Here is a 12,696-nt window from a genome sequence, read left to right on the forward strand (position 1 = left end):
GCAACCAGACAGAAAAAAACACTTCGTTCCGCAGGAGCAGAAATACACATGAGCTGGTTAATTTAAATTAATCCTCAAGTGAAGTTCTCTGATTTTTAACTCCAACAGCATCTCAGTACTGACCTTATTATCATCCATGACAGTATTCAGAGATTCAATCCACATGGGATCTATATCTCCATCGAGAATGATCCATTTGGGACCAAGGTGAGTGATATTAGCCAGGTCTCGCATCGTTGTAGAAAACAGACCTGCCCAACACAAACAGTGTCTTTGCTTGGTTTTCTTTTTAGTACTTGGTTTCTTCATTTAAACTAAATTGCTCAGAAGGAGGTGGTCAAGAAGCAGCCACAATATTTCCTCAATAAACCTGCCAGCCTTGCTAAAAAATTTCCCCTCTAATTCTATGGAGAAGCCAAAGAAAAGATCTGCCCATTTCTACAGTCATTTTTAACAGAAGGTTTATGTATTGTTATGAATGAACTGCTTGCTGAGGTTTTTTAAATGCCACCATTTTCATTCAGTATAATTTACAGTAAATGCAGCTACTTACACACTATTAGGGAGCATTGATTGGAAGACGGTTGGTTTCTTACCATCTTTCCATTCTCTAGTAGCTGGATGAATAACTCCAAATAGCTCATCACAGGTTACAGCTTTAGGGTCAAGGTCCACAGCAACAGGCCTTTTTTTCATGGTTTGGTAAGTCTTATTCAGGGATTTCAGTACCTGCAGGGTAAGATGGATGTGCTCATACAGGATGGAGGTTCTCAAAAGAAGGCATCTACATTCTCTGACATGGTCTTTCGGGACCAAGCAATGAAAGCCGCAGAAGAGAGTGGTAGTCCTTCCCCTTATCTTTTAGCCTTTGGCCCTATGTCACAAATGGAGGCCCTGGAAACACTGAAGATGTCTGAGCCACGACACTGGAATCACTTCATGCCGCTCCAAATGGCTGAAAGCCAGTGAACAGCAGCAGCTGGACCTACTGCTGAACAAGATCATCGATGTTTCCTTCAGAGCAAGCAATCTCCCACCCTAGAGCACATTGCACTCTCTTCACTCTGGAACGAACTGGCTCTCAGAAGTGAAAATGCCAGCTCCACTCTTTTAATGAAGAACTGAAACGCAGTTTCCTGAATGATCAGCAATCTCCCCTTGCCGACACCCCTTCACTCTTAGCCTCCCCTGCTAACAGGCCGGGCATGTGCTTTCCTCTTTAAAGGCCTCATTCAAAACCCAGTGAAATCAGTGGAAAGACTCCGATTGACGTAGTTGGTTTGGATCCCCAGGTGCCACGGGAGGAACATGAATTTCCTGCCCAGGTGTAATGCACTGGCCATGTGGTTGTGATCATGGCTCCCACTACTTCTACCAGCAGCACAGACCTGGTGCCCACAGGGAAGGAGGAGGCTGTGTCGAAGTGGCACTTCCTTTACCATTACACTTTGCTTTTTGAAATGTCATAATTAGGCTTGCTCGTAGTTCCAAGATTTTGCCTGCTCATGGTCAGCGTTAGACATCTGAGGCGGGAGGAGTGTGGAAACTAGGGAATGTATTTTAATTGGAGAAGGGCTCACTAGCTCCAAGAGTTTGGAAAATGCTGCTGCAAGAAACCTCTGTCCATTTAGTCTGCCCCCGCCCCGTCCCGTACCTGGGACTTGCCACTGCCTGCATTGCCGATGACAAACACCGAGTGTCTCACTTGGAGCAGCTCCTCCAGCTGCACCACCTTCAGCACAAAGCTCTCTTCTGCCTGCAGCTTGAGCTCGAGGATGGACTGCTTAATAATCTGTGGAGTTCAGAAAAGATGTGAGAGCTTGTCCTGGGCCACTGCACAGAGCACAGAGTCACTACACAGACTGCAGCTACCATGTCCTTGAGAAGAACCAGCGAGAGACTCCAGCTGGTTGGAGCAGCTGCAGAAGCAGCCAAAGCAGGGACCATTGGACACCCAGAGAACTTTCGACAGGGCTTGCTCTGCCCTTTGCTGATTGGCCGTGTGCTTCAATTCTCCCACTTTGCTACTTGTGAGCTCAACTGTGGAAAATATGAGTGACCGTTCAAACCGTGCCACAGTAACTGACAACACACACTGTTGGGAAAAGGGAGACAGACAGACAGACTGAACTAATCCAAACCAAAAGGCCTCCTACTATAACTCGAGGATTGTGTTAAGAGCATGCCTGGTGAACAAGAGAAGGGTGTGACTGGAAATCAGTGAACCAAAATTGGTGTGTCAGAGATTGGGCCTAATTGATGGACAATAATGGAAGGACTGGCTATTCCACTTGTCGCTCCCTTTTGGGGGAGTCTTTGGGGGACAAGCTGGCCACCACCATGTTGGCTGAAAGAAGGAAAGGAATGACATTCCCCACCATGGCTGCCACCTCCACCATCTTCTGGGATCCAGCAGGACACGATTTTGTCTGTCGTCCTAATTCTGAGAGATGTCCTGACTAGCCTGGGCCAAGAGAGGGACCCAGATACGCCCTCTCCTCCCCGGCTCTGGCTGAATCACAACCACCACCTGGGATATGAGACTTTGTCCTGCCCCCACCCCAGCCACTGCTCCCCACTCCCCATGTGACCTTTCCCTTCCCCAAGTTATTTCTTCCCTTCTCTATCCCTCCCCTTTTGCCTTCTGCTTAGCTGGCCAAGACTATATTTTGCAACACTTTTGTCAGCCTGTGACCAGAAGGAGGCAGCTAAAGGCAGTGCCCTAACTAGCCCAATGTTAGTTCAAGTTCACTAAGTGTGTCAGAGTGGCTGATAAGAGCACGTGCCATCCATGTGTTTTTCCAGCAGCGAGGCTGCAAGTGGGAATCAACACCAGAGAGAGATGCTGCATTTTCTCCCTTGCTGTTCATTACTCCCCCATCTTGTGTGTGTTTGTCTTCTAGGAAATGGGGTCAGACTTCAGCAAGAACAGCAGCTCCAGCCCATCTCAGCTAACTCTTCCCCTCTTCCCAAAAAAGGACGGTTATTGCTGTCAAACAAGGGGAGAGGGTTCTTTCTAAAGACTCTCTGTAGCTAGAGGGAGAGGGAAAAAGGCGTGTTGTTAAAATGAAAGCCTTAGTTAATACTTGACATTTCAAATGCTTTAGCCTTCCCCCGCCCCCTTCTTTTCTGTATCTAAAATAAAAGGCTACAAACGTTCAGTGGCCTCTTTGCCATGGTGCTGAGCTGGCTGTGGTCTGCGTACCAAACCCTCTGTAATGCTGGACAACGATAGGGTCAGGTGAACACTTTTGACTATTTGGGCCCACTGATTCCATCTAAATGAATACAAGAGGCCCCACTCTTGGTTGGCTCTTAGGCACTACCCACTACTCCGCTAAGGGCAGCCAGGGATCTGTACTGCACAAGGGGTCTCCGTTCCGGTTTTGAGACGGTCCCTGCTCTCCAGAACGGTGGGCTGAGGGAGCACCGCACAAGCAGCATACTCGGTGCGGGAGTCAGACACGCCACACGTCGTTCGGAGATTATCCCTTCTGTCTGGCCCTCAGTAAAGAACTTGAAAGAGTCACTTCAAGCTCTTCTTGGCCAGGGTCCCCATGACACAAAGCCTTTGAGGGTGGTGAGGTGCAAATGAAAGGGGGGGTATCACAGAGTGACATTGGCCCTTTGAGAGAGAGCAAGGCCTGTGACTCACCAGCTCACTGCAGCTGGGTTTAAAAGAAGGTACCTGAGCCATATAAATGGGGGACAGCCTGGGCCCAGGAGGGGAGAGTCAGTGCGGAAAGGGGCCGGTGACAGCTGCCTGGGAGAGAGAGAGACTGAAGGCCCTCCCTGGGAAGATGGAGGAGCTGTCTAGGAGGCCAGCACAGGGGAAAGTTTGCTCACTATCCTGTTCTAGAGAGCAAGTGCCATAAGGCTGAAAATGGAAGAGGGCTAGGAAGCCAGTGGAAGGGCTAGCCCGCTGGCCTTAGTGAGCCAGAGAGGACTGGAGAGGGCCGAAGGCTGAGAGCAGCAGAGGGAGATGGCTCGAGAGCTGAAGCTGGAGGCCCAGAGAGGGCAGAAGGCTGGGAGTGAGGCATGGGGAGACACCGCGGGGGGCACGTGGGGGGCTACATATACTGTTTGGACTGTGCTGGGGAATTCTGGATTATGGGTGTGGGACTTTTGTTATGATTTATGTACATGGGACATGTGTAATAAATTAACCCTGTAAGGACTATATATAATTGGAAAGTCTTTAAGGGCTATTTTTGGGGACTCTGAAGGGGAAACTGAGGCAGACAGGTTTGTTGTTCTGCAACCTGCTGCAGGGGGGCATGCCAGGCGGCTGTTGCCCTATGACAGGAAAAAATAGGAGACCCAAGAGCCGCCTCCCACCAATAATCTTAATGGCCAAGGTCAGCAAGGCCCGTGTCTGCGCAGTCACCTTTTCAAAGTTCAGATCCCGTTTTCTCGGTACATCCAGTGCTGGGAAAAGGTCTCCAATTAGTCCCATGAACACCGGCAAGTCATCCGTCACAATCTTGGGGATGTTGAAGTCTCGTAAAGCTCTCATTAGGACTTGATCCTCCGCACGGCCAGGGTCACCTCTCTTCAAGGAGCCTGCTACCACCAGCACAGACTTAATAGCTCTCAAGCCCCAGTCATAATGATCCTGGCAAACAGTGAGCAAAGCCTTACATTGCATTTGGGTGAAATAAAATGGTTTTAAATTAAAAAAAAAAAAAACAACACAGAAAAACCACAATACCCTCCCAAAAAACCCAAACTCCAGAAAGTCTCCACAGCACCCAGAAGAAATGCCATTAAGTGTGTGTATTTGCAGGGGAAACTCTGTTCAACAAAGGAATGAAAGAAACCCTAGCAACCTTCGGCTGGGTAGTGCGTTTTGCCTCCCTGGAAGCAGATTTCTATTAGCTTTTAAGGCAACTGACATGACCAATGGGAGGATGCAATCGTCTGTATGAGCTTTATTCCACTAGTACGTACTTTGCTGCATCTCTTTATTTTCCTGCTGACCATCCGTGCCGCAGGCAGGCTGTCTGTCAGAAGTCACATCAGTGTCTGAGTGGAATTTTCCACAATGTAGCTTAAAATGTTTGGAAAAATACAGGCCAAGTTGCGACTAATAACTTGTGATTTTTAAAAATATATCTATGTCAGATTTTAAAATAGATAAACTCTTCCTGCTCAAAGAACCGTGGACTAATATTAAATTACCTGCTTCGAAAGTAGCTCTTTGCATAGTGTATAAAGAGTAATAAACTTTCTAGCAAGAAGTCTGGCATCAAGAAAACCTTCTGCAACAAGCATAATTTCACAGATAAGCTCAAAATCGGGGACAACCATAGCGCAGGGTCTAAAGGAAACAAGGCGAACAAAGTTCCATGTCAACCTTTGAGAAAATTAGCCTTTGCACACATACATTCGCTGCGTCCCCTTCTCTGATATACATATGCAGAGCTGAACTACAAGATGATGGAATTTTGCATGCTTGGATTTTCAATATAGAGCCTTCATTATATTATATACATTGTGTGTGTGCGCATGCACACACACACACACACACACACACACACACACACACACAGTCTCTCTCTCTCTAATAAAAGCAAAAGAGCCCTTGGTACAGCAAGGTGGCAAATCAGAGTATATAATCAGCATACTGTCAATTAACAACCAGGTTCTGACGATAGTCATCCGCACACAAATACCTGAATAAAGCCTTTAGATTTTCAGGCAATTCAGTCCGGCCTGCATAGCCGGGGTTCATTGTAATGAATATTCCAACGGTTGGTATAAGACCTATTATCTCTCCAAGGAAATTAAATGTTTTCTTTTTGGCACGAATTGCATCTTGCACACATTTTACCTACACAAGTAAGAGGAAGATTCAGTACCAACCATGTAATGAATTGCAGTTTGCATCTTAAACAACCAAGAAGCACTGCCCTGTGCACTCTAAAACCCCTTTAAGTACTAACGGAAGGGCTTACGGGGTGCTTGCAGGCTGAATGCGTCACCCTTACTCTGAGCTCGACTGTGACTTCCTGTACTCACATTCACTAGGAATTACTCCCAAGGAATCCCACTGACTTCAATAGGTCTATTTGGGTGAGTAACTGCTCTTTATTCTGAGGGTGGGACTCAGAATCTGGCCCTCCCTGTGCGATCCCATTGATTTTGTGTAGCAAGGTGCTACTCAGCCTGAGTTGGGGGATGGAATCGATCTGTCAGGGAGCACACTGGAACAATTAAAATGATGGTGCATCTCCTATACTGGGCCCCAACCAGACTGGAGTCCATACCTTCCCACAGCCATGGACCAGACTAGCTTGAATATTCTCCTCCCTTCTTCCACCCCATCACAGGCTGGAACCAGCCTGAGGTTTATTCAGCTCCCCCCTTTAGCTGACATGAAAATAAAAGACTATGAGAATATGGATAAAGGAAATGGAATTGCTTAGGTGGGATGTTATGTGGTTTCTCCTATTCTCAGGGCACATCTGTGCTGCAGTCACTGACCGGGTGTGACTGCAGCTCGAGCCGACACACCGGAGCTAGCTTGAATCTCTCTCAGGTCCCAGAACAGTGAAGCAGGAGCAGTGCAAGCTCCAGCGTGGCTAGCCCTGTAGGTGCTTACCCAGGCTTCCAGGTGGGTTTGTGCAGCCTGCGCTGACGCTCTCACTGTCACAGCTTCACTGTTCTACAGCCCGAGCTAGCAAGATTAAAGCTCGGATATGTTGTCTTGAGGTTAAATCACACGTCACGACTGCAGTAGACACAGAATCATCGAAAAGTGTGTGTGTGTGTGTGTGTGTGTGTGTGTGTGTGTGGATGTATGTATATATGACGGGGTTGGGCCAGATGTCTACAGAAGAGTGATCCTATTGGGATCCAGGAAGTGGATGGGTTTCTCCTCCTTTTCCCCACGCTGGCCAGTGATGAGGTTAGCTGAGTGAATGACAGGTTTGAGCCACTAGCAAAAGTGGCCAACCTGAACTGGTGGCTGCCGTGAACCTCTGAGGCGAGCAAATCTGCCAACAAGTGCAGGACCCACCAAGGCAGAGGAGGAAGTTTGTCACAATATATATATTAGGGCTGTCGATTAATCGCAGTTAACTCACGTGGTTAACTCAAAAAAATTAATCACGATTAAAAAAATTAATTGCGATTAATCAGACTGTTAAACAATAGAATACCAATTGAAATGTATTAAATATTTTTGGATGTTTTTCTACGTTTTCTAATATATTGATTTCTATTACAACAGAATACAAAGTGTACAGCGCTCACTTTATATTTTTTATTACAAATATTTGCACTGTAAAAATGATAAAGAGAAATGGTATTTTTCAGTTCACCTCATACAAGTACTGAAGTGCAATCTCTGTATCATGAAAGCGTAACTTACAAAAGTAGATTTTTTTTTGTTACATAACTTCACTCAAAACCAAAACAATCTAAACCTTTAGAGCCTGCAAGTCTACTCAGTCCTTCTTCTTGTTCAGCCAATTGCTAAGACAAACAAGTTTGTTTACATTTACAGGAGATAATGTTGCCCGCTTCTTATTTACAATGTCACCTGAAACTGAGAACAGGCGTTCGCATGGCACTTTTGTAGCTGCCATTGCAAGGTATTTACATGCCAGATATGCTAAACATTCGTATGCCCCTTCATGCTTCAGCCACCATTCCAGAGGACATGCTTCCATGCTGGTGATGCTCATTAAAAAAATAATGTGTTAATTAAATTTGTGACTGAACTCCTTGGGGGAGAATTGTGTGTCTTCTCTTCTGTTTTACCTGCATTCTGCCATATAGTTCACGTTGTAGCAGTCTCAGATGATGACCCAACGCATGTTGTTCATTTTAAGAACACTTATGCAGCAGAGTTGACAAAACACAAAAAAGGTACCAATGTGAGATTTCTAAAAATAGCTACAGTACTCGATCCAAAATCTGAGAGGGACGAAGTGTGGAGCATGCTTTCTGAAGTCTTAAAAGATCAACACTTAGATGCGAAAACTACAGAACCTGAACCACCAAAAAAGAAAATCAACCTTCTGCTGGTGGTATCGACTCAGATGATGAAAATGAACATGCATCAGTCAGCTCTGCTTTGGGTCACTATTGAGCAGAACCCAACATCAGCATGGAGGCACGTCCCCTGGAATGGTGGATGAAGCATGAAGGGACATATGAATCTTTAGCGCATCTGGCACATAAATATCTTGCGATGCCAGCTACAATGGTGCCATGCAAACGCCTGTTCTCACTTTCAGGTGACACTGTAAACAAGAAGCAGGCAGCAGTATCTCCTGCAAATTGTAACCAGACTTGTTTGTCCGAGTGATTGGCTGAAGTAGGACTGAGTGGACTTGTAGGCTCTAAAGTTTGACATTGTTTTATTTTTGAATTTGTTGAATGCCTTAAGTAGATAGGGAAATTGTCAGGATCAGGACAGATGAGTATTTACCACAACATCACAGTAATTTACATACTGGAGAAAACTTCCTACCTGCACAGCAATCACTGATAAAACTTCTACTGAAATGCGATTGAATTCATCAAAGCATCCCCAGGCTCCAGTCTGAGCTAATCCTTTGTAGATATTTCCACAGGACTAGAGAGCAAAGTGATTGGAGAAGGCTGACTGCACCATGGGGATTCATTACAAAAAGAACAGTTCTAAGGAATTAATCTGGCGTTTATACTACACACTGTTTCTCTAGGACAGCCTCTCACAACATTAGGGTCATCCAAAAATACAGAGGAAGAATCCCCCTCCTGTAGGGAAATTTTGACTCCTTTGTGAAAACTCCTTTGCAGCTACCCAGGATTTTCCTCTAGTTTCAGCAGGTGCTGTCCAGATAGCTGTACATGCAGGGACGTCACACGTGCCCTAGTCCCAGCTTCCTGCCAAAACGGCCTGAGACGGAGTGTTCTCCACTGAAGTCAAAGCCAGAACTCCCATGGGCCCACAGTCCCTACAAGTGTGTGAATGACGCTCCACAGCATCGAGAGGTACCACCCCGACACCTGGGCTTTTCCCTAGCAACTGGAGGGGGAAAGGAAGTGTTCTCAGCCCAGCTGCAAGACTGTGTGAAGTGACAGGGCTCCCAGGGGGGAAGGGCCGGGCTGCTTGTGGCACTGAGTTCCCACGCCGGACTTTGGTTGCAAAGCCACCAACTATTGCGGCAGCGAGCGCCGCGCATGCAGGAGACTTTCAGAGGCACAGGGGAGGGGCCGATTAGAAACGAATAGGAGACTGCAGTCTCCGAGCAATTGCACGGACTTTGTCACGAGGGGAGGAAAAGTACTGGAATTCAGCTTGCTGTGCACACCGTTTGCTGTACCCCTCCCCAGAAACGTTCTCCAGGGGGCTCACTCCTGCCATGGTTCCAACACCATCAGTAGCCTCATGATGAACTCAAATGGAACAGGGCTCGTAGACCTGCTAACCTGTCCCTGCGATATACTGGCTAGCTGTCTGTGCAGTCTAGTTTAAGGTACTCTAGGGAGAGGGCTCTCACTGTCCCCCTGGGCTGACTGTCATAGGTTTATACACTCACTGGCAGGAAGCCTTTCCTGATATTTAGGCTAAGTTTTCCAGCCCCCATTCCCCAGCAGACCAGAGTTCACGTTGACCCTGTCACCATGACTTTGCCGATCGGTGTGTCCTGGGCAAGACTGCTTCAGCCACAAGGCTTTGGGGCAGGATCCTCAGCTGTACCTGAGCTCCACACAATGCAGGGGAGAAGGTTGGGGGTGGAGGTTCTGCACGGGGGCTTCAAAGCATTTTTGCTTTCCCTAAGTCCTGGAGCTTTCGGGGGCTGGTTTGCCCTCCAGTGTAATTTAGCCTCAGGGCTGCAATGGACTCCCCGGAGCCTTTCCACAGCCAGCAAGAGGCAGAATGCAGCAGCGCTTTGAACATGCCCACCCCCACCCCCTTCTAGGACTGCTCATGGCCTGGGGAGGGGGCTCTGGGATCCTATCCACGGACCGCATTCATTACTTTCACTCATTTGAGTTTTACCTTGTAATCCATTTGCTCAGAGCAGTTGAAGACATAGACCATGATCCCTACAGCTCGTCCCAGGTCCTTAGTGGTCTCAGTTTTCCCTGTACCAGCAGGGCCTGCAGGTGCACCCCCCATTATCAGGTGAAGGGATTGGGTCAGAGTGATGTAGCATCTGAAATGCAAGGGAAGTGCATCACGTCTAAATGGCCACCTGGACAGCAACAGTCCCCTACCCGCCACTGCCCAGCCCACCAAACTGCAGTTTCCCACAACTGCTGTCTAGTTTTAAGGCAAATCTCAACTGCACAGATGTTAAATACAGATGTGAAATATGAGGAGCTGAGCCTTGCATACCGGTCCGTAAGTGGAGTAATGACCAGTCGAGGGGTGTTACCCAGATATTCATAGGAATACTGAAGTTGAGCATCACATATATTAGCATAGCAATGCCTTTTTTCTTCATCCCACCGATGTCTGAGCTGGGACTGCCAGGTGAACGCTTGGGAATTCTCCACCTGCAGAGCCCATGGAAAGCGTGTTTACATTTCCTGTGAATGCTTGCAGTGAAAATGTACCCTAATGATTCATTCCCCCAGCCATCCTCATATAGATTAGAGTTATTTATTATGATGTGATCAGAATGTGAACAAGGCACCAAACAGTACAAACCCCTCACCCTGGTCCCTGTCCTTAACACATTGAGATTTAAAGCCCATGTATACATTACCCAGTCTCCTGTGAATCCCTGTTTGGTTGTTACCTCACTGGATCACGTGGACTCTTAAATTTGCAAGCAAGACTATTCTGTTCATGCTTTATTGCTCCACTCCATTTGGAATATTTTTAAAATATTTGAAAATAATAAAAGTTATTACAGGAAAACATTTGTTCAAAAGCACCAATGAACAAAGCAATGAAAACTCAGGCTGTAACTTATACCTTAGCAAGGATCATTTTTGCCACGACATCTCTGGCATGTACATCGATAGTACAGATTGTCATGATCTTCATTCTGTCTCCTGAGGTTAAGCTGCCAATGAGTAGTGTAATTAGCGTGTTTAACTGATTAATCTAAGAAAGAAAGAAAAAAGAATGGATGGACACAGGAAAGTGACGTCATATTTTGCCTAGTTTTTCTGCCAGGTAAAAGCGATTCTGAGGAGACTGCACAGAGTTTGCTGCAACACAGGTGCACTCGTAAATATCTGGCTACACACCTGCTTTTTGTTGTAATCTTTAATTGCATTTTCATAACCTTCCTCCAGTCTTGAGAAGGCAATGCCGACCTCTGTAGTCCACCAGATCTGAGTGCAGGTTAACGCAATCTGCCATAAACCGCATAAAAACAGGGGGAGACAAGTTGGTGGCAGAATATTTCATGTTCAACGACAATGCTGTTACCTGTGCCCTTCAGCCCCAGCTCTTGCCTGTGGCCTTTGGTCTATTCCCATGCTCCGGCCATCAGCATGACCAGCGCTCAGACAAGCACTTCAGGAAAGCATCCCCGTGCCACACCGCTGCCCAAGAAGCCTAGCAGTGCGTCTTCTCCAGACCCCCACTGCCTCTCTCAGAGGCCAAGATTCATTTACCTTTTCCAGGACTGCTCTGCCTGCTCCCCCCCTGCAGACAGAAGAGGACCCAATTGTCTCAAATAAAACAAAGTTTACTAGAAAAATCAAATTCAAAGATAAAATGGTCCAAAGCTAGACCTAAGCCCAGCCCAGGCACACTCAAACACACTAAGAAATCAGAAAATCCTCAGCTTTCTTAGCTTCCCTTAGCTCATGCACACCAGGAAAAGTCTGCACAAACGTCTTTCCATTGCTCACAATGGTGCCACTCTATCTCCCTTCCTAATAGGACACACAGCCCCAGGGAGACAAACTACTGACACTGCCCAAATGGTTTTAAGCGCCTTTAAACCTGTTCAGAACTGTTCTCCCCAGCTCCTGGGGTATTGTCTGCATTTCCTTGCTTCTGTGTTAAACACTAGGGCTGAAATACTGGCCCCAACAAGGCCAGGGGGAATTTCAACAGAGCCAAGATTTCACCCTAGATCATTTGCTAGTCTCACTCTAAGACAGGATTTCAAAAGGGACCACAACACTTTAATTGTTCAACATTACTCAACAATTCCAGTTTCCCTGTAACTTGAATTGATCTCAAGCATGGTCCCTGGACAGAAACCAGCCCACCTCCCCTGTCACAACTGTTACACTCAATATCCAGCTAAGAAAAGCGATACTCCAAAAGCCACCTGGCCAGTGGCTTAGCATGAGCAACTCTAATAAGGGTATGTCTACACTACGAAATTAGGTCGAATTTATAGAAGTCGATTTTTAGAAAGCGATTTTATACAGTCGATTGTGTGTCCCCACTAAGCGCATTAAGTCGGCAGAGTGCGTCCAGAGTACCGACACTAGTGTTGACTTTTGGAGCGTTGCACTGTGGGTAGCTATCCCACAGTTCCTGCAGTCTTCGCTGCCCATTGGAATTCTGGGTTAAGCTACCAATGCCTGATGGGGCAAAAACATTGTCTCGGGTGGTTTTGGGTACATGTCATCAGTCGCCCCTCCCTCCGTGAAAGCAACGGCAGACAGTCGTTTTGCACCTTTTTTCCGTGCGGGCGCCATACTGCTTTCAGCAGACGGTGCAGGAGGACTGCTAACCATCGTCATCGAACCACCGCTTCCGCTGCCACTCTGCTCTCC

At 46.9% G+C, this 12,696-nt stretch overlaps 1 protein-coding gene across 1 annotated transcript in view; it reads right to left on the reverse strand.

Annotated features, from left to right (window-relative positions):
- Positions 1–12,696, reverse strand: part of DNAH17 (dynein axonemal heavy chain 17) — a 98,705-nt gene that overhangs the window by 43,024 nt on the left and 42,985 nt on the right. The window contains exons 32-42 of the mRNA XM_037913873.2: positions 11,203–11,310; positions 10,925–11,056; positions 10,340–10,500; positions 10,001–10,157; positions 8,483–8,587; positions 5,676–5,833; positions 5,182–5,320; positions 4,388–4,615; positions 1,655–1,792; positions 597–729; positions 124–251 (exon numbers count right to left, since the gene is read on the reverse strand). Of these exons, the coding sequence (XP_037769801.1) occupies positions 124–251; positions 597–729; positions 1,655–1,792; positions 4,388–4,615; positions 5,182–5,320; positions 5,676–5,833; positions 8,483–8,587; positions 10,001–10,157; positions 10,340–10,500; positions 10,925–11,056; positions 11,203–11,310 (1,587 nt within the window). The remainder of the gene's footprint in view (positions 1–123; positions 252–596; positions 730–1,654; positions 1,793–4,387; positions 4,616–5,181; positions 5,321–5,675; positions 5,834–8,482; positions 8,588–10,000; positions 10,158–10,339; positions 10,501–10,924; positions 11,057–11,202; positions 11,311–12,696) is intronic.

This window comes from Chelonia mydas, chromosome 14 (genome assembly GCF_015237465.2).
Source record: "Chelonia mydas isolate rCheMyd1 chromosome 14, rCheMyd1.pri.v2, whole genome shotgun sequence".
NCBI classification, from domain to species: domain Eukaryota; kingdom Metazoa; phylum Chordata; order Testudines; family Cheloniidae; genus Chelonia; species Chelonia mydas.